The sequence below is a fragment of the Microtus oregoni genome, unplaced genomic scaffold (assembly GCF_018167655.1).
Source record: "Microtus oregoni isolate MIOR12 unplaced genomic scaffold, Mior012 000031F_ref0000149, whole genome shotgun sequence".
Classification (NCBI taxonomy): Eukaryota; Metazoa; Chordata; class Mammalia; order Rodentia; family Cricetidae; genus Microtus; species Microtus oregoni.
In genome coordinates, this window is record NW_024543090.1 from 4,648,548 (window position 1) to 4,668,628 (window position 20,081).

At 47.4% G+C, this 20,081-nt stretch overlaps 1 protein-coding gene across 4 annotated transcripts in view; it reads right to left on the minus strand.

Annotated features, from left to right (window-relative positions):
- Kiaa1549l (KIAA1549 like) overlaps positions 1 to 20,081 on the minus strand; it is a 269,359-nt gene that overhangs the window by 64,188 nt on the left and 185,090 nt on the right. For 3 of the 4 annotated variants that reach the window (XM_041678799.1, XM_041678798.1, XM_041678797.1), the window contains 3 exons: positions 15,810 to 15,973; positions 11,421 to 11,605; positions 4,404 to 4,531 (listed from right to left, as the gene is read on the minus strand). In XM_041678799.1, the coding sequence (XP_041534733.1) occupies positions 4,404 to 4,531; positions 11,421 to 11,605; positions 15,810 to 15,973 (477 nt within the window). The remainder of the gene's footprint in view (positions 1 to 4,403; positions 4,532 to 11,420; positions 11,606 to 15,809; positions 15,974 to 20,081) is intronic. The other variant, XM_041678800.1, reaches the window with a different exon arrangement.

Sequence of the window (20,081 nt, forward strand, 5' to 3'; positions counted from 1 at the left end):
GAAAACAATGACATCTTGAAATTTGCATGCAAATGGGTAGAACTAGAAGAAACTATCCTGAGTGAGGTAATCCTGGCCCAGAAAGATGAACATAGTATGTACCCACTCATAGGTGAATACTAGCTGTAAAGCAAATGATAAGGAGTCTATAGTCCATGACCCCAAGAAACTAAGTAACAAGGGGAACCCTAAGAGAAACATACATAGATCCCCTGGGGATGGGGAAATAGACAAGATCTCCTTAGAAAATTGGGAACATGGGGGTGGAAGGAGAAGGGAAAGTGGAAGGGGAGGAGAGAAGAGAAGGGGAGGGGGAGGAGAACTAGAGGGAATGGGATAGTCAAGATGGAGGAAGGACAGAGACAGAGAACAAGGAAAGAGATATCTTGATTGAGGGAGCCATTATGGGGCTAGCAAGAAACCTGGCACTAGGGAAATTGTCAGGAATCCACAGGGATGATCCCAGCTAAGATCCTAAACAATAGTGGAGAGGGGGCCTGAACTGGCCTTGCCCTGTAGTCAGAGTGATGACTATCTTAAATGTCACTAAAGAACTTTCATCTAGCCACTGATGGAAGCAGAGGCTGAGACCTGCAGTGGAGCACTGGGCTGAGCTCCTAAAGTCCAGCTGAAGAGTGGGAGGAGTGAGAATATGAGCAAAGAGGTCAAGACCATGATGGGGGGACACACTGAAACAGCTTGCCTGAGCTAATGGAAGCCTTCCAACTCTGGTCTGACAGTGAGGGAACCAGTATAAGACCAAATTAGGCCCTCTGAATGTGGGTGACAGTTATAAGGCTGGGGCAGACTGTTGGGACCACTGACAGTGAGACCAGGATTTGTCCGTACTGCTTGTTCTGGCTTTTTGGAACCCATTCTCTCTGGAGGAATACCTTGCTCAGCCTAGATATAGGGGGAGGGCCTTGGTCCTGCTTCAAAGCAATGTGCTAGACTTTGTTGACTTCCCATGGGAAGCCTTAGCCTCTCTGAGGAGTGGATGGGGGATAGGATAGGAAGTGGGAAGGGGGTGGAACAGTGGAGGGAGCAGCAGGAGGGGAGGGAGTGGGAAAGGGATTTGGCATGTAAAATGAGAAAAGATAGTTTTTTAAAAAAATTAAATATATATATATATGAAAAATTTAAGGTCTGTACTACTTATCCAGTTATTGTATTATCAGTGGGTAAGGAAGAATTGTCAAGTTTGCACTTAAACAGAAAGAAAAAAATTCTTTCAAAATGAGGATAGAACACATTTGAAATCAATAAAAAGCAAATTTGTTCTCTATGTTTATAGAAATGAGAAAAGCAAATTTGGCCAAGCTCCACATCTATCTCAGTCTGGTCGCGGCTACAATAACAGCCGTCAGTCTGGTCTCTGCTGACGAAGCTGTCACATTTTGCACCGCGGTAAACGACAAGTTTCCTGGGTCGTTAGCTGCGCGTCCTGCTTTCAGTTGCTCTGTTTCTCCTTCTGAAGGCTGTTCCTCAAACAACTTAGCTCTTTCATTCTTTTCTTGTCTATGACAAAAGAGGGCCGTGAAACAGCCACCAAAGAGACTAGCGCACAGCCACAGACTACTCCGCTAATTCCACAGACTCGTTGCCTCCTACGCGTGGGAGAATTAATTCTCCCATCTGACAAACCATTCTGCAGCTACGGCTGCAAGAGACAAGTTGGCTTCGTGCTTCCATAACTAAACTGACAGAAGTTGCACCAGGTCCAGCCATATCTAGCCGATTTACTTGTCTTTTAAACGGTTTTCTCATGAAGCAGGCATAAGAACGACAGTAAGATAAATCAGGTCTGTTTAAGCAACTGAATTAGTAGGCATCTTGGAAGCAAAATAGGTATTACATAAAATATGAATGTAGCCGAAGTGTGTTCATCTTTCCTCTTACCTGCTCAAGAGACTTGAGATGTTATTTAAATTATCAAGAAATACAGCTCATAGATCATTCTGTCCATTACAATTGCAGAAGATCTGTCAAGTTCAACCAAGGAAGTAGCAGCTAAGATGACTTATAGACTAACCATGGGTCATAGCTGAACATTTTAAAGGTTTCGTAGGTTGGTGTGTAAATACCAGGTCACTAAGCAGCCACTGAGAGAGGGGCGTGTCTATCAGAAGGGTCACTAGATGCACATGCATTTTTACAGGGTCGTTTTACTATGTAATATGTGCGTGGCCACCTTCAGCAGCCACTTCCTGTCAACTGCTGCAAAGGCCTTCCATAGCAGCGGGTTTCCAAGATGCTCCCATTCTCACTACCTGATACGAATACCTACAGTGATATAAGCAAAGCTTGCTTGCTGAGCTTTGCAAGCAAGAGGGAAATGATGGTCACATAACGACAGTGCATTGCCTCCAAGCCTTAGTTAGAAAATAACACGATGGCTTCCACCTGGTTCTCTCTTGAGTCACTTATTCAGAAAAACCACTGACCACGTTCTGAGGCTCTTCAAGCAGCCCCGTGGAAACGTGAGGTGGCCTCCCACCAGCAGACACGGGAATGAGCCATCTTTTTATCACTATAGCCCAAGCCAACGTGACTGTGATTGCATGCCACACCCCAGGTCAGAACACCCTGGCCAGCTCCTAGTAAGTTTCTGACCCACAGACATTATACAAAATGATAATGCAGACTGTCATTTTAGGTCTCTAGTTTGTGGGTAACTCAAAATAGCTTCAAGAAGTTCCTGAAACCGACCAGATTCACTAGGCTCCTCTCTCTCGCGCGCGACAGTAAACAATAAAGACCGCCGAGAGTCACTCTCAGGTGAGCCAAGCTGCAAAGACTTGAGGACCAGATGGGCTGCCTGGAGGAAGCAGAAACCAGCGGAGCTGCCTGGCAGTTTGAGTCTCTTGGAAGGGACAGTCTTCAGCTGCTGAGCTGCCTGCAGGCTGTGCAGTGTGCTCCGGGTCCCCTGCCTTGTGAGCTGTCACCCGTGCTATAATGGGCTTTGGTGATGCAGCTGTCTGGGGGTCCTTTTTGTTCCTGTAAGAAACCCCTCACCCATATTCCTTTTAGTACCCCCTTTCCTAGATATAATATTGCATTTAGTTTAGAAGTTCAAGTACCTGCGCTTGGTAAGAAAAACATTTGACTTGTTTTTATTTATTTATTTACTGAGGCAGGTATTCTTGAACTCATGGCAATCTTCCTGCCTCAGCTTCTCAAGTGCTGAGATTACAGTCACGAGTCACCACACCTGCCATTCACGCTGTTTTTTGTTTTGTTTTGTTTCTTTCAAAAGCCTACCTGTTATACCCAACCTTCTCACTTAGATTTAAACATCTTCGTGAAATAGGCTCTAAAATTATCATGCAGCTAGGCTAACTAATGAGACCAGGGGACCACAAAAACCCATGCCAGCCACTTTGCTGGCAGAACAGTGTGTTTTTCGAGTTCACCAGAGAACAAGAGTAGAAGCCATGGATGCAATAAGCCTGGCAGAAAACAAGAACAGTCTGTACATCAACATTTATTAATTAATCTTAGCTACCCTGCCTCTAGATTGGACACTAAACCACTCGGCAGTAGTGTCTCAGTATTCCACGGGGGCCATATTCACAGACAGAGCGCTCAGTTCTTTTTGTAGCCTGGCCATGTGAAGGAAGATGTCTCCACAGTCCCACTCAGTGCTGGTTTCTTCCATCCTTCGGTCCACCTCCCGATCCCGTCAAATATATATCAACCATGTCCTTTCTAAACTCTTACTTTAGGAGTGAAATGAACTGCCTGAGTATCCCAGCAGAATCAGTCACACAGCTAAATTAATTAACTAATTGATTAGGGGGTGCACTTGGCCGCTATGATGTTTAATTTGTACAGGTCAGCCTCGAATGTCTGAGCTTTCTGCTTCCTGCTTCTGAGTAGCTGGGATTACAGTCGGATACAACAGCATGCCCAGCAAGGCTGATTTGTTTTTTATAATATAATTTATTTGTTTGTTTGTTTTTATGATAGACCTGTTAGTTAAATTTTCAGTATCTGGATTCACAGGCACACAATGAAGCCCCTGGGACTTGTTAAGGGGTTAAGGGCAGGAAGTTGGGAGAAACCTTCCAAGATGGGCAGCATTTTGGAGATCCATCTGTTTGTTGGCCTTGGCGTTGGAAGTCATGTCATTTCGCCCAAGAATGAGAAAAAGGCCGAAGCAAGCATCACTGTGTTCTAAGAAGATGTTTTCCTCAGGAAGTGTGCCTTTCTTTACACTGGAGGAACTGAAGCTGACTCGGAGAAGGATACAGAAATCACTCAGCACCTCACAGCTGCCTCCAGGCCTCATGGGGCAGGATAGAGAGGCCCAGAGTGAGCACACGGTGAGTGCATACGTGTGCAAGCATGTGTGTGCTTACACGGGAGGGATTGGAGAGGTACTTGGTGGGGAGACTTCTCACCATTTCTCTTCCTGGCCTCCTCCTTTGTCACTTTCTGCTGTGTCATTCCGTTCTGGGGTGAGCGCCTCCCCGAGCTGGGCTTCCCTGATTCGTTGCTGATGACAGAACCATTCTCACTGGGCGACCTGCTGGAAGTAACCATAGCAACAGGGTAGACAGTAAGTTTCGACAAGAACAGCCTCCTCTCAAGGTTATGTTATTTGTATAGTTTATGTCTGCAGGCTTTTTCATTCCCTGTTTCAGGGGCAAAGAAGAAATGATACAAGAGACAAAAGAAACAAAAGCCACCCACATGCACCCATGCTCGCTCACAGGCGGGGTAGCCGGTTGTCCGGAAGTACACTTGCTGTTTTAGGCTCTCTAGACAAGTTCGATGAGCCTGGCTTTTGATCCGAGCTCTGTTTCATTAATCCACCACCTATCTCGGTGACTGCAGAGATAGTAGTGACATTGGCTGTGTAACACACCCTCCTTTCACAAGCTCTCTGGATGCTGAGTGTTTGCTCACATGAGCATCTTCAGCCAGGCATAAAACATGGTCCTCTTTGGCTGTTCACCACAGCACAGACCTACGTGGCCAGTACAGATATAGTCTTCCCATTATGGGGTCTCCACTCTGTCTGCTAGTCACACTTGAACACTCCTGACTACCTACTATGTGTGTTCTGAAGCACTGATTTGAGCTGCACATTTCTCTAGGGAAAACCTCCTGTTGCCTTTTTTCTGTGCAGAGCATCACACCGGGCAGACGAGTCTATTGACATCTGAGGGCAAACAGCTGGGGTGCCTACTGTGTGCCAGGGACTATGTTGAGTGCCTCCAAGCCTGGGCCCTGGTCACAATAATGATCCCTGATTTGGAGGTGGTCCACCTTGGTCAGAAAGCAAGGAGTGTGAATGTCACGGAAGCCAAGAGTGGTTTCCAAGGCTAAGGAAGGCAATGCCAAGTCACCTAACCCCGGAACATGTCTCAGGCAGCAACCTCAGATGGGAGCAAGTCATAGCGCCTTCATCCTTCTGCAGGACTGGACTCTCACCTCCAGAACTCTGTGGGGAAATGGGCTCTCGAGACTTTGCTGTCTCTGGAGTGTGCTCTCCCTCGGACCTCACAGCCTACCTGGGGACAGACTGAGCAGAAATACTGGCCTCCCTGTGTGGAAGACGATGAGGGGACAGATGCCATCTCTTGGACTTCTACCGTCAGTCGCCCACATTTAGAAAATACAGACAAACTAACGCTTGCAATGGAACACTGAATGGAATCAACGCCTTGGTCATTGGGGGAAGCTGTGCATCCCAGCACACTCCTCTTCCTCCTCTCCCACCACCTGTGTGGGTTTAGAATGTTCAGTTCTGCACATGTTGGCACCTGTGCTGACGAGTCCTATGGTCAACTTTACACACAAACTAGTTAGCTGAAAGGAGGGAACCTCAACAGAGGAAAAGGCCGCCATGAGATCTGGCTGTAGGGCATTTTCTTAACTAGTGATTGATCACGGAGGGGTCATCCCATTGTGGGTGGTGCCATCCCTGGCTTCTATAAGAAGACAGGTTGAACAAACCAGGGGGAGCAAGCCAGTAAGCAGCACCCTTCCATGGCCTTTGCATCAGCTCCTGCCTCCAGGTTTCTGCCCTGCTTGACTTCCTGTCCTGACTTCTTCGGTGATAAACAGCAGTGTAAGTGGAACAAACCCTTTTCCCCCAACTTGTTTTGTTTGTTATGGTGTTTCATTGAAGCCATAGAAACCCTAAGTAAGACAGAACTCTACAAGTCACCAAGACTGAAGGTTTGGATGTCTGGGATGAGGCGGCACCTGCCAAGCATGTTATGTAGCACACAAGAACTAAACATTTGCTCACAGGGCTTGGGAAATGCTCACTGCGTTCCTTCTTTGGCTACCGCTAACTGTGGTAGCATATCAAAGGCTTTGATCAATTCTGTCCTGGATTCAGCTTGTTTCACTTAATCTTCTAACTTATGTGGCTGAAAAAAATTTCAACAATTTGCCACATTGGTGCTACAAAGACTATAGGTGGGAAATACGGGTGAGGCATTAAGTGATTGAATGTATACTTATATATATCATATAATATATTGCATATTAGTGATATATATATATATCACACCAGCTATTTGAGCACCGAATGCTGGTTGTGGGGAAAAGGCACACATACATAGAGACATATAGATAGACAGACAGGAGACACACACCCTTGAATTGTTTCTGGAATCTGAGAGCTAACAGCACCTACTTTCCAGCTGACTTTATTGGATAAAAAGATTTTCATTTAACTCTAGGGAGGGTGGGGGAGGGTAACCTATTTTACCTTTGTATAAGCTACTTAGTGATTTTTGTAACATTTTAATTCCCTTTCCCCATTTGATCTTGAGAGAATCTTCTGGTGTTTCTCTCACTCTGAGAAAGGTGACATCAAGCACCTCTCTGTGGGCAAAATTCCAATCTGCTTTGTTCTTTGCTTCTGTCTATATACCTCTGTTTACAGTGAGTATCCAACTCCAAACTCCTGGCCAAAAACAAAAAGTGTGTGTGTAGCGTATGTGTGCACATGGCACTAATCAAAGCAAGTACAAGTCAGCGGAGACACTGAGACCTAAGATGACAGAGCTCAACGGTCCTTTTCCGGACCTGCAGGCAGAGGTGGGCTTGTATGGGGACTAACCAACTCCTAAACAGTATGACTCATCAGTAGCGTAAGAATCCTTTCCAGATGACTGTCCTATGAGGTTGACTACCCATCAACCTTGACCTGGCCCATCAATCCCAACCACAAATGAACAAAACAGCATCACCAAGTCTCCAGACAGGAGGAAGGGGACCTGAACACTGCCTATCAGGCAGGCCAACAGTGACTAACCGATCAGACTTCTGTTTTTAAGGAATCTTTAAAAATTTGAGAATATCAAATAACTATTAAATCATTGATTTTTTTCACTTGCAAATTTGGGGGGTTAATCTAGCAAATCCATTTTGAAAGGGCTTACAGTCAGTCCACAGGAAGCCAGAATGTAGAAATTGATGTGGTAAAATGGGAACATCAGAAACCTGATTCATAATGGGTTTGATCTTAGATTTGGTAGTTAAATAAGTCTGGGGAGGAAGCTCAATTGGTAAAGCGCATGCCATAAAAGCAAGAGAACTTGAGTTTGGTGGTGTGTATCTTAGTGCAAGGGCAGGGACCTGCACATCCCTAGGGCTCGATGGGCAACTAATCTACCCAGCACGGAGTTCAGTGAAAAAAAAAAGGAAGAGGAGGAGAGCCATGGAGGAAGATAGGAAGACACCTGACCTTGACCTGCCTCCACATGAATGTGGACACATGCACACACTCAAACACACATGTACTATACATGAATATACACAATCTCCACAAATGATCTTAGACTTCCATGATCAGACACAGATGAACAGAGATGAGGTTTATGTAACAGTCTGGGCAATGTTATATCCCGCCTTTAGTAAAATTACATTTTTATGATAAAATAAAGGAGCAGATGCAGAAATCATGCTGCAGTGTGGAAATTGCTCCCTTTCTCTTTATTTCATAAGCGAGCATTTCTTAATAAAAATGGGAACACATAATTGAACTTTATTATCAAGAGGTGAATCCTTGCTTAGTCAAGGAGAAATGCTTGTTTTCAAACAAATTTCAAAAATCAATCTCTGTAGGATTTAAATTATTCAATCTGAATAGGGAGGAAAGAATTTTTATTCTTCCTGGAAGAGCTGCATCAATATCTTAATTTAGTAAGTCTTCCTTTTCAGTTCCTTGTAAATGGGTGAAAAGTTGCCAGCCTGACTTTATTGTGCTTGGCAAGGATCAGCAAGAGAGTAACGCTATGAGCCACACAGCGGCTGTGTCCTCTAGGAATACCATCTGCCTGCTGTGTTTCCATTCGGCTCTGCTCGCTCTCCTATGCTGGAGAGACCACTGCAGTAATGATGCCAGCTCTGTTCATCCCTCCGTTCAACCAAACTTTGTGAAGTCTTCGACAGTGTCTCAGAACTTGACCACATGACTTGGTTGGCCAACAGGAAGGAAAGGAACATGACAGAAGACTTGAGAAATGCTTGCATGGGGGGCTGTTTTCTTGCTGCCCTTGAACCCTTGGAACCCCCTTGTGAAAAGCCCAATGGAATTGGTCTGCTGGAACATGAGCCCACGTGGAGAGAGGACTCGTGTCCTGGGCCCCCTCAGACAAGGCTGTTGGCAACAAGGCGGCCTGCTTGACTCAATTTCTATCACCTGATCGGTGTGCTGCTAATTCCAGATAACATTGGCCAGCTCTGACCAGAAGAGCCATCAGCAGAGCTCAAGCTACTGGCCCACCTGAATCATGAACTGAACAAATGGCGGTTTGTTTTAAGCATCGAAGTGTTGGAGGGCTTTGTTATGGGGCTATAGGTGACTAATTTATGCCTTCAACTTTATTTTGCACATAAGGTGAAATCCACCGCTCTGCTCTTTACTTCATTTTAAGGTACCAGTAGCTTCTGGAATAAAACACAACTCTGTTGCTTGACTTCACACGGAGCTTTTCCTATGAACAAAACTCTTTGAAGCAGTTGAGGATGGTGGCTGACATTAACCTCAGACCTCCACATACACACACATACCTACGCCTGTGCCTACACACATTTGAACATTCGTGCAAGTGCACACCATATATCACATGAAAATAAAAAAAGAAAAAAGAGAAAGGAAACAACTCTGCTGGCATTAGGAGGACTGTAAAAATGTGTCGTGTGGAATTCTGCCCCCAGGAATTTGGAGATGGGAGAGACATGGAGGCTAATGATCTACAGTGGGGTCCCTTTGTCCTCAGATTACTTTGTCTCTTGACTTCTTGACTTCTCTCCTTGTCTTCATCTCATCCTATTTTGCATCTTCCCTTTGCTGTGCTGACTTTGGCTCATCATCGACACCTCTAACCACTGCGATGCTTCCAAAGCTTAGTTCTCTGAGCGCTTCCTTTCTCTGTCTCCCCCATCCTGGATGAGTCTTCCCAGTCTCGTAGGAAAACAAAACTCCACCAACTCCCATGACTGTATCTTTACTCTGAGCCTCTCCTGTGGACTCCAGACTCATACAATGAATGACTCTAGCACTGCCGTTTGTGTATCTACTGGGGACAGATAAGCTGATCTCCTTCCAGCTTTCACTAAACAAACACACGGCAAACGCACTTCACTCATTTCCAAAGCCTATGGCAGCCTAAGGCCAGCTTCCTTCACAGTACAGTCCAGCCATTGCACCACAGTGCTTACTGTCTCTTGCCTGGGCCTCCTGGGGTTTCCTTCTCCTGTGAATCCACGCGTAGCCAACCTTTAATCCATCCCAGCATGACATCCTCTTCTCAAACCTGCCCATGACTTCTGATCTTCATCTACAATCCAAACCCCAGTCTGACTTTGGTCTCTAAGACCTGACATGACCAGCTACAGGCAGCTTTCCTGATGCATCTGCTGCTGTTTCCTCACTAATACACACCAGCCTTCTTGACCACATTGCTTTTCTTCAGGCAGGTCAAGAATTCCCCTCCTCCGGGTTTTGCACACACGGCTCCATCTGCTTGGAACATTCCTCCTCCCCCAGGAAGCCTCCTCATGGCTGACACATGTCCATGGCACCTTTTTCTAATGACACTAATCAGTAAGGTCTTCCCTATTCTATCTAAAACAGTCCCCCCGACTCTCTCTCCACTCTAGTCCAGACTGTGACTTCCACATGAATAGAAAGTTTGTCTTGTTCCTTGGGATAGCTCCAGAGCCTGGTAAACTGCAAATAGGCAGCAAACATCTGTTAAATAAAGAGAACGAGAAGAGAAGGATGCAGGGAGGAGGAAGTGCTCCCAGCTTCCCTAGTGCTTCGAGGCAGGGAGGATGGGTTGCCAAGGAGGTTGCTTTAGCTAACGAATGGGGCCCGCCACCAACTTCACTGCCTCTTTACACGGCCATTCCAAAGGCTTTATAATGAGTCTTCCTGCCTAATCCTTACTATCTGTCATCTACAACACCTTGAGAATGGTCCTGAAGTACGGGCTAGATGTCATGGCTCCTTGGAAGAGGTGTCGGTAGCTTCCCGTGGCCTGTGGAATCAGGTCAATCTCCTGAGCCTGGCAGTGAAGGCCATCCAGGATTTCAGTCCATCTTCTGGTCTCATATTTTACTATGTCCAAGCCACTGTGAAGGCCGAGCTCCAGGGAAATGCCATGTGCAGAAGCCCCGCTCACCTCACTTCTCTCTCCACCTTAGATGATCCCTTCACCCATCCCACCTACGCCAACCCCTCCACCCTCGGAGTCAGGGGAAGGGCCTGAGACAATGCCTGGATGGCAACGAGGGTCTTTGCTGTCTCTGCTCTTTACCACTGTGCTTTCCCCAGACCCCACCATGGGTACCTCGAATTGTTAGTCTCCATGTCTCTCCCATGACAGGATTCTCGGGGGCAGAACCAACCTGACACAGATTTACCATCCTTCAACGCCAGCCAAAGCGCTCTAGTTATTTTTCCTCTCCCTTTCTTCTTTTTCCATTTTCATGTGTGTGAGCATTCATATGTGTGCAGGCACAGGTGTGGGCGTGCATGTCTGACATTAATGTTAGCCACTGTCCTCAACTGTTTCAAGAGCTTTGCTCATAGTAAAACCTCAGCTGGCGATTCTGACCGAAAGCAGTTGTTTTATGAGACACTTCTGGCAAAACACAACTATCGCGAATCTAAGGCGCCGCTTTTAGAGGCGTTAGCAGTGTGTGCCAAAGCCAAATTTGTCATCCTAAATAGAAGGGCTACCTCTCCAATGTCATGGCTGATGGACCAAGAGTTCTCACAAGGTGACGTGTGTGGAGCAGGCATTCTGAGCCTTCTCTTCTCTCTTACTCTCCTTCTCAGTATTCCAGGTGAGCAGGGGAGGCTTTAGAGAGCAGAGGAACTCCCGGGAGGGTCACCGCCAGTTATTTCTCTTGTTGCCTAGAGGGAGAACCTGGCCAGTGCCTACCTCTTTCTGGTTTCCGTAGACTTAGCCGTCTTGATGGTGCTCCCCTCCTGGGCCGTTTCTCTCTCCTGAGGAGTATCTCTGACAGGTATGGGGAGGACCACCGTTTCCTGCGTCACAGGGATGACCTCCTCGTCTGCCCCTTGCTGGCCCAGATGCTGCTTGGCGTAGTCAAAGCCTTGCACGGGCTGTGAGAAGGAAGGAAGATTGAAGTCACACTTCTAGAGAGGGCCCTCCAATGACAACTTTGAGAAGAGACAGACAGCCAAATACTCGGCACTGTTTACTGTGCTTGGCCTGGTTCCTGCCCTTACAACATGGGCTCATCTGGGAGGGATGAGATGTCGTCTCCAGTAGCTAAGACTTCCCAGGAACTGAGAGGGGACAAGATGACTTGGTTCCTGGATTCACCCTCTGCCTACTGCTCATGTATCACCCTTTTTATCCACTGGATACTTCTGAAGTCCGGGTCACTTATGAGTGTGTGAAAACAGAGACATTAAGAAAGGACAGCTTCCAAGGTAGACAATGTTAGTAAGTTAATTAGTTAGTAATTTTAAAAAATTACACAAATGTTTGGTACAGCACACAAGACATTGATTCCTCTTTTTGAAAGATGAAAGCAAAGTAAACCTTAGTCTTCATGTTATAGGAAAAAACCCCAAAAGCTCAGAGAGGGTGAGTGGGTGCCCAAGAGAACACAGCTAAGTGATAAAAACTGAAGCCTAGCTCCTTGCTTTTCTGGTTCTCAGGGCAATGGGCCCAACCTTTTGAAAATTGCCTGACATCAATCACTTGCTTATCTGACACACACTGGTAACGTCCATCCTCAGTAATTCAATGTCGCTCTAGTGAGCTCCATACATTTACCAAACCAAAATACTAACTTCTACACTGGGGATACACAGTTCAGTGGCAGAGCACCTGCCTCCCATGCACAAGGCACTGGTTCAGTCCTGACCACCACCACCACCTTTACCACCACCACCTTTACCACCACCACCACCACCTTTACCACCACCACCTTTACCACCACCACCACCACCACCACCACCACCACCACCACTACCAACACCAACACCACCAACACCAACACCACCAGTAATAGTAGGCCCCAACAATTTTTAAAGGCAGACAGTTTTATTACTTTTTAAGACAAAAGTACACGAAACAATAAAAGTCAATTTGTGTGTGACATTTATTCTAGACCAGGCAGAGCTTAAAGGAATGTGTCTGCCTCAATCCACTTGATCTTTACACCTGCCTACCATAAACAGTACTGCTATCCCCATTGAACAGATGGGAAAGTTGAGGCACAAAGAGGCCCTATAACTGTGCCGAGGTCTCGTAGGTTGTGTATGAGAAACAGGAAAACAGTGGCTGTTCTTAGGGGATAAATGACCTGTCCTAAGCAGTTTCTGTCAGCCAGGCCCTGTAGGACCGACCCTGCATCTGGGTGGGCACTAGCAACTTTGTAAAGATGACAGTTCCCACCATGTTCTCTTTCTATGACGGGAGAGCTAAGAGGAAAGGCTGCAGATTCACTGACAAAGAACAAAGAGGGGTGACCAAGGAAGACAGGAGGTCAGAAAAGCAGGATGCCATGGTCTCAGCATTCTCCCTGCACAAACCTAGCTGACAACAATAGCAACAGGGTGTGTCTGTGTACCTTGTCTCTGAAGAGGGTGTATGATCCTCTCCGGCCTCACTCGCCTCCTCTGCTTAGCATGCTAAGTATATTACAGGTGCCCGGGATCTCCCCGGCTCTGCGGCCTGCATTCTAAGGATATAGTAATGTCCCTGGGGCCATCTGCCTTGGCTACTGATTGGTGCCCAGGGCTCACTCTCTTATTGTGCCTTGCCCCTTGGCATTCATTGAATTCCGCTCACACTTTCTTTGTAGCTGCCTCTCAGTCACTGCAGTGTCCCTGACTCTTCCCCAGCAGGACTGCGGCGCTAGGCAGTTCCACTCTGCTGGCTTCCTGCAAGAAAGGGGCTTTGGGAATTGAAGTGTCTCCGCCACCTTCACGGTGGGAGAGGCAAGCAGCTGAGCCCCACCAGAGCACACAGCAAGCAGCTCATGGGACGTAGGTCGGCTTGGTTCTCAGGAGCGCGGTGCCTGGCGTAAGCACACGGAAGGAGCTCTACAGAGGTGCCAACATCTCATCTGTTCTGGTTCCAGAGCTGTCAAGCCAGGGAGGATGCTGCTCATCTCGGCAGATGAATGAAGATTTTGGTTTAGCGCAAAGTTTCCCTTTCCAGCTCCAGTATGGCGCGTTTTGCATTCCTGGACTCAGCTGTGATCCTGATAATTACTTGCTACGTCTAAAAAGACTCACATTGTAGGCAAGCTCAGATTTCGGAAATGAAATATTCTGTCTTGGAGCAGTCTCGTTTATCACAGCTTGACAGTTCCCTCTGTACCCTTCTCCCCAGCACCCCACTGTATCTGGGGAGCAGGTATCTTATGTCAACAGACACAGAACACATTCCCTGGAAGGCGGTGCCTCAGGAGACAGGACTGTCTAATAAGGCTCCGGCTTCCCCACAGATGTAGCGCTTGCTATGGAATAAAAGTGCCTTTGATTTCTTGTACTCAAGTGAGCTGTGCTCACGCAAACAGACCAGAGCCCAGCATGGCCCTCCAAGGGCAAGTCCCATGGCTGACACAAATTGCAATGTGTGGGAAGTCAGAGGGGTGGTGTGCAGTCCCGTGTCTATGTAGCCAGATGGAGTTTCAAGGTTCAGAGCTAGGATTGGAAACCCTGCCAAGTCCCAGAGTGTGGGTGGGCAGAGAATGGGGGGATGAACTCCCAGAGGGCTGGGGAGCAGGCTCAGTTGTGGAAGGGCCTGCTGCTCAGATCTCCAGAGCCCACACAAAAGCGGGGTGTGGTGACACGTATGTGTGCCCCTGGAGCTGGCAGGGGATGGACAACAGAGCCAGGCTGGCCCTGAAGCTCCCTGGCGAGCCAGCGTGGGCCCACTCAGTGAGCTTCCGGTTCAGAGAGAGACTGAAGAAACAAAGATGGCAAGTGAGAGAGGAAGACACCTCCTCACCTGATAGAAACTTCTGGTCCCTATATGCACATACTGAACATGCACCCACACTAACAAGTGCATATAACACACACATGCATGCGCACACACATGCACATAGATGCAGGCCTTAGTCACTCTCTGTTGCTGTGCTATGACTGGACAAGTCCCTGTGTCTCTCCAGATTTCTTGGCAGTTAAGTGAGAATAATGGAACCTGCCCTGACTGTGACCTAACTCCCAGGACAGCCGTGAGGAACAGATGAGGTGACGGACCTAGAAGGACGCAGATTGTAAGGCGTTATTTAAACAGCGGGTATTACAGAGTGGACATTTACCACAGGGACTGTTCGAAAGCAGCTATGTGACTGGAAAATTAGGTTCAGGATGTTTTCTGCCTTCAATCCACTACCCTCCCTGTCACCAGAGGTGCCTGGGGAAGAGACATGCAGGGGACAGAGGAAGAACAGGGCTCTAAGCCAGGCTTTCTTTGAGCTACTGAATTGGTATTCGGTAGCTGCCAGCCTATCTCATAGCCTGTCCGACATGACAATGGCAGAAGCAGAGTCATTAGTGGGGCGGAGAAATTTCTAGGAGTCTGTGCGCCCAAAGAGGTTTTGTGTAAGAGCCAAGAGACCTTGTCTTGGTCACCTGGGCCAATACAACAAAACACCATTAACCAAGAGGCGTATAAAAGGCAGATATAGTTCTAAGGCTGGAAAGCTGAGGTTCTAGTGCCAGGATAGCTGGGATTTTGTGAGTGCTCACTGCTGGGCTGGACACTGCCCCCTTCTTGTGTGTCCATGTGGTAGAAGAGGCCAGGGTCTCCTGGGCTAATGTCAGAAGGGTACTAATCTCATTCCTGGGAGCCTCAACTCCACGGCCCAGTTATCCTCCCAAACCAACCTTGTAATACCTTCACTTGGAGGCTAGGATGTTCAGACAGTTGCAGGCTTTGCCTGGCCATCACTTCTGCTGCTATCTATCCATGGAACCAGGACAGAGTTGAAGGAGCTACTTTTCGCTGGTACAGGGAGGTGGGGTCCAATTACTAAAGATATCTAACCTCTTTTCATATCTTTCTTGCTAACAGTTGTCGGTGCCTCAGTTTCTCTGTAAAATAATGGTTCTTCCTTGAGAGGATCTAGTAATGGCGAGAGATCCTCTGAGTGTCAACTACTTGAAAGTGTCTGTGGGAGAGAGTGAGCTGCAGAGGAACGTGTGTTACATGCCGATCACTCCTTTGGAATGAGGGGTTGTGACATGTTTCTGAAGGTACTGGATAACCTTAGAAGCCCAGGAGAAAGGCTGGTGGAGACTCTGGTTAAGCTCCTGGCCCTCCCCATGCCCACATTACCTTTGCTCTCTGAGGCAGGTTTATCATGGTGTCTGGCTTGAAGTCGTTCTTGTTCTTCCTACAGAGCACAGCGGTGATGATAATGATGATAACAGTGACCACGGCGATGGGGGCCAGCACTGCGGCGATGATCCACAGGTTGTTGGGTGGATTCTTCACTACGGCTGTGGGAAAGAGCCAGTGAGAAGTAGATGACAAAGAGCCCGAGGTAGGGGAAGGCCACCCAGATGTAACTCCCAACCCCAAGTCAGACGACCGGGAGAGGTGGAACTCAGTAGCTTCTGCCTCTGCCACTGTGTGACCTTGGGCAAGTAGCTCAAGCTCTCTGAGCCTCCATTTCCTTGTCTGTAAAATGAGAGCACCTATTTGTGTTGCTTTAGCATGGCTCCTAGCACTTGCTCAGGTGACATTAGACTCCACTGTTCCCAAGAGCAGATAGAGAAAGGCCAATTAATGTCCCTGTTCACCTTGCTGGAGATAGTCAAAAGGGAAAAGGAGAAAAATACATGAGGATTAGAAATGCATGTTGGAGGGGCTGGAGAGATGGCTCAGTGGGTAAGAGCTTTTTCCTGCAAGCATGGGGACCTGAGTTCAAGTCCCCAGCACCCACCTAGACATCTAGGCACGGTTATGTGTGCCTGCACTGAGCAGAGGAGGTCAGAAACAAGCAAATCTCCAGAGTCTACTGGCTAGTCAGACTAGCTAAAATGGCAAGTTTCCAGTAACACACAAACACAAATAAAGACATGTGTGTTGGAGTCAGGACTCAGGAGCCACCAAGAGATGACTCCAGGCCGTGAAATCACCCTATGAGCGAGCAGGGAATGAAGTGTAACCTGAGCAGATGGATCTCCATCAGAATGTGTCTGGGACGTTTAGAAATGCCAGGACTAACCACAGGACCAGGCTGGTCTCAGTAGGGCGGTAGGTTACCAGAACAGCAGGTGCCCTCGGGGGTGGGGCAGGAATGCAGCCCTGAAGGGATGACAGGGAGCTGGCCACACTCTATACCGTGATAACAACTAGGCTCTTACAGCTGTCCGCATCTGTCAGAACTCATCAGATCTGTACATCTTCACCGTGTGTACGCTTTATTGTAGCATCGCAAGCAGATAGGACATTCTGGTTAGTGATATGCACACTGACGTGTTTAGGGGTTACCTCTGCAAATGTTTGTGACTCACATTGAAATACAGGGGGCAGAGGAGAGATAAGACAATACATGATAAATGAAAACAGCAGTAAAGCACTAAGTGTGGGTTCTGGAGGGGTGGGAACATGGTTATGTATGGCATAAACCTTTCAACCTTTTTGTTAAGTCGGGTTAGGAAAATGTGGGAAAGAGGAAATGCCCTTGATGTGAGGTGAGTGAGCCTCTCCCAGAATTACATACAAGATTTTTTAGGGAACACCAGTCAAATCAAAAGGGGCGATTTCAGAAGTGGAGCAAAACAGGAGTCCAAGCAGATGCCTGTGGGAGGAGTCTCAGGAAGGAGAAGAAGTCTGCAGCAATCTAGAGAGGAACTGAAGACCAAAGGGGACTTGCCTGCCGTGGGGTGCGTGCCCTGAATGTCAGGCTATTGGGCTCAGCTAACTATTGTCACTGAGGCCGGAGGACAGAGGACGGCTTATAATAACTAGTTGGTTCTCTGCCTCCACCAGGTGGGACCTGGGAACTCAGATCAGGCTTGGCAGTTAGTTCCATTATGCACTAAGTCATCTCACCGGCCCCAGAACACAGCTCCTGATTCTCTCCCTCCCTGCTGTATTCATCTCTATTCCTGCTCCACAGCGAGGCAGGCCATCACCTCACGGCAGCGCTGGCTTTCTTCTGCTTATCCAGCATCCCACACACGAATCCTGTCACTGTTACCAGGCTCTTCCAGACTCTGCCTTTCCCAAAGCTCCTGGGTGGTGTCTGTACCAGGCCTCTGGTCACAGCAGCAAGGCTCTAAAACACAAGTCAGCATGGGCATTTGCTCATCTTGATACCCCACCACGGTGTGTGTGTGTGTGTGCATATGTGTGCGTGTGCGTGCGTGTGCATGTGTGTGCGTGCACGTGTGTGCATGTGTGTGTGCGTGCGTGTGTGCATGTGTGTGTGTGCGTGTATGCGTGCATGCACATATGAATCACAGGGGCATCCTCAGGACCTATGACAGGGCCTTCCACATAATGAGTGCTTAACCAGAAGCTCGAGGCTTGAGAGCATAAACTGCTGTTATACCCATTGCAATGAGACCAAGCTAGAAGGAGAATCTCATTGCCATGGCGATTCTAGTCCATATTTTAAATCCATTTTGCTTGCAGTCTACCTTATATTTTGTGGTCTTTTATATATTTGGTTATCATGAATCTTCCTAACACTGCTGAACTCTAGAGATTGCGTGGGACTCTCGAAGCTGAGGACTTTAGACCCTGCAACACAAAAGCCCCACTGGGAAATGCCACATGGGGACAATCTGTCCGAGGAGCCAGCTGGTCCCCCTCTGATTTCAACCACCTTGACTTCAGCTGGTCCCTTGTTAGCCAAGTTCTGCCTGTGATCTGGCTGCCCTTGGGCGCAGGATGCTATTAGTATAGAAGGGTTTCTCTTTCCACGGTCTGTATCAATCAGTGATTAATCACATTATTAACTTCTGAAAACAGCTCATTAGATAATGTGCCTCTGTTGACATTGCATTTAATTGCCACTGCTCTTAGTAGCTTGTATTTATATGTGAGTTCTGCGGCATTAACATTTTCTAAAGCTTGGAGCTTCTGTGAAAAGTCTCACTAATACCTTTTTCAGGGTAGGCTATTTTATCCTGATGGAGACCAGGAAGTCCTACTAATCACCTGATGGACATACACGTGCGGTGTATGAGAACCTATCCTATATGCATACATATGTATCAGTATATACATACACAGCAAATGCATACATGTGTATATAACTAGTGAGCACGGAATGGTTATGTACTCTGACTGCATTTAGTTTTATTTTTTGGGTGGATAACTTTCTTTTTGGTGCAGAATGTAAAATTCCTTCACCTCTATTTAAATGGAGGAGAGAACACATTTATGCATATTATTATATTCCTTTAGCGGTCAAAATTATATGAAAGCTAGGTCAATTGGAGCCTTGAAGTCCAATATATTCATTGGCATGAGCTCTAAAACTATGAGGCTATGGACAGGGTGAAAAGGCCCGAGTGGTCATTTAAATTGCAGGAGGTTCAGTAGAGGACAGAGAGGAAGGAAATGATAAACTCTGAGTGTCTCCTTGGCACCAGACACTATGGCAAGCCTGGGCCTGCATCCTGTTCTCATCCTGGTCCACAGGTGAGGAAACTGAGAGCCAAGGTGATAGGAAAGGTCATCTCCCTAAAAGCACTCTGAGATGGGTCTGTCGTGAGCTATCAACGGGAATGGAAGTGTGAGCCTCCGTCTGTGTGTGTGCTGGAGTGCACACTCACATGAGCATTTGACAGGAGGCTCCAAACAGTGTAAACACAGATGAGTGAGTCTCACCTGGTCAGATGCTAAACCGAGAAGGATTCAACTATGCTTCAGGCTTCTTTTCTCAAATGTTGGCGTCTACAGCTGGGTGAGCAGATGCAGGGGCTCCACTGAGTAGTGAGTGTTCAGTCTAGGCTGCTTTCCTGCCCAAACCCTCCCGTGGCTTCTCCTCCACGCAGGACCAGCCTGTGAAATCTAGTGGGGCCCCTCTCCTGTGCCTTAGACCCCACCACTTCCATTCTTCCTTCTTGTGAACCTCCCCACTCAGCCTCACACCCTGCTCTGTCTGGACCAGGTCCTAGATGGCTTCAGGAATCTTCTTGTTCCCTCACACCTCCAATTTAGCTGGCTAGTCACTGATCCTCTCACGTCCCCAAGCAACTTCATCCCAACTTCATCTCCTCTGTATCCACAGCTCTTCCCGCCTATGTTTTCTCTGTGGCATTTACCACCAGCTAGCGTAGTATTTATTTGGCTTGTTTAGCCTGTTCACTCAGGACAAGGATGATGGGGAGTGATCACACTCTCGAGGCTGAATCATTAGACAGGAAGGGGAAAGAAGACTGTACGACATGAAGAATAGCCTGGTGTACGGGTTAGTATTTTGACAAACTTAATACAAACTATGGTCATCTGGGAATAAGGAAGCCCATCAGCTTGGCCTGTAGGAATATTTATGGGGCATTTTCCTGACCATAGTCAAATGTGGGTGGTGCCACCTCTGGGCAGGTGATCCTGGGTGGTTTAAGCAAGAAAACTAAGCAAAGCTTG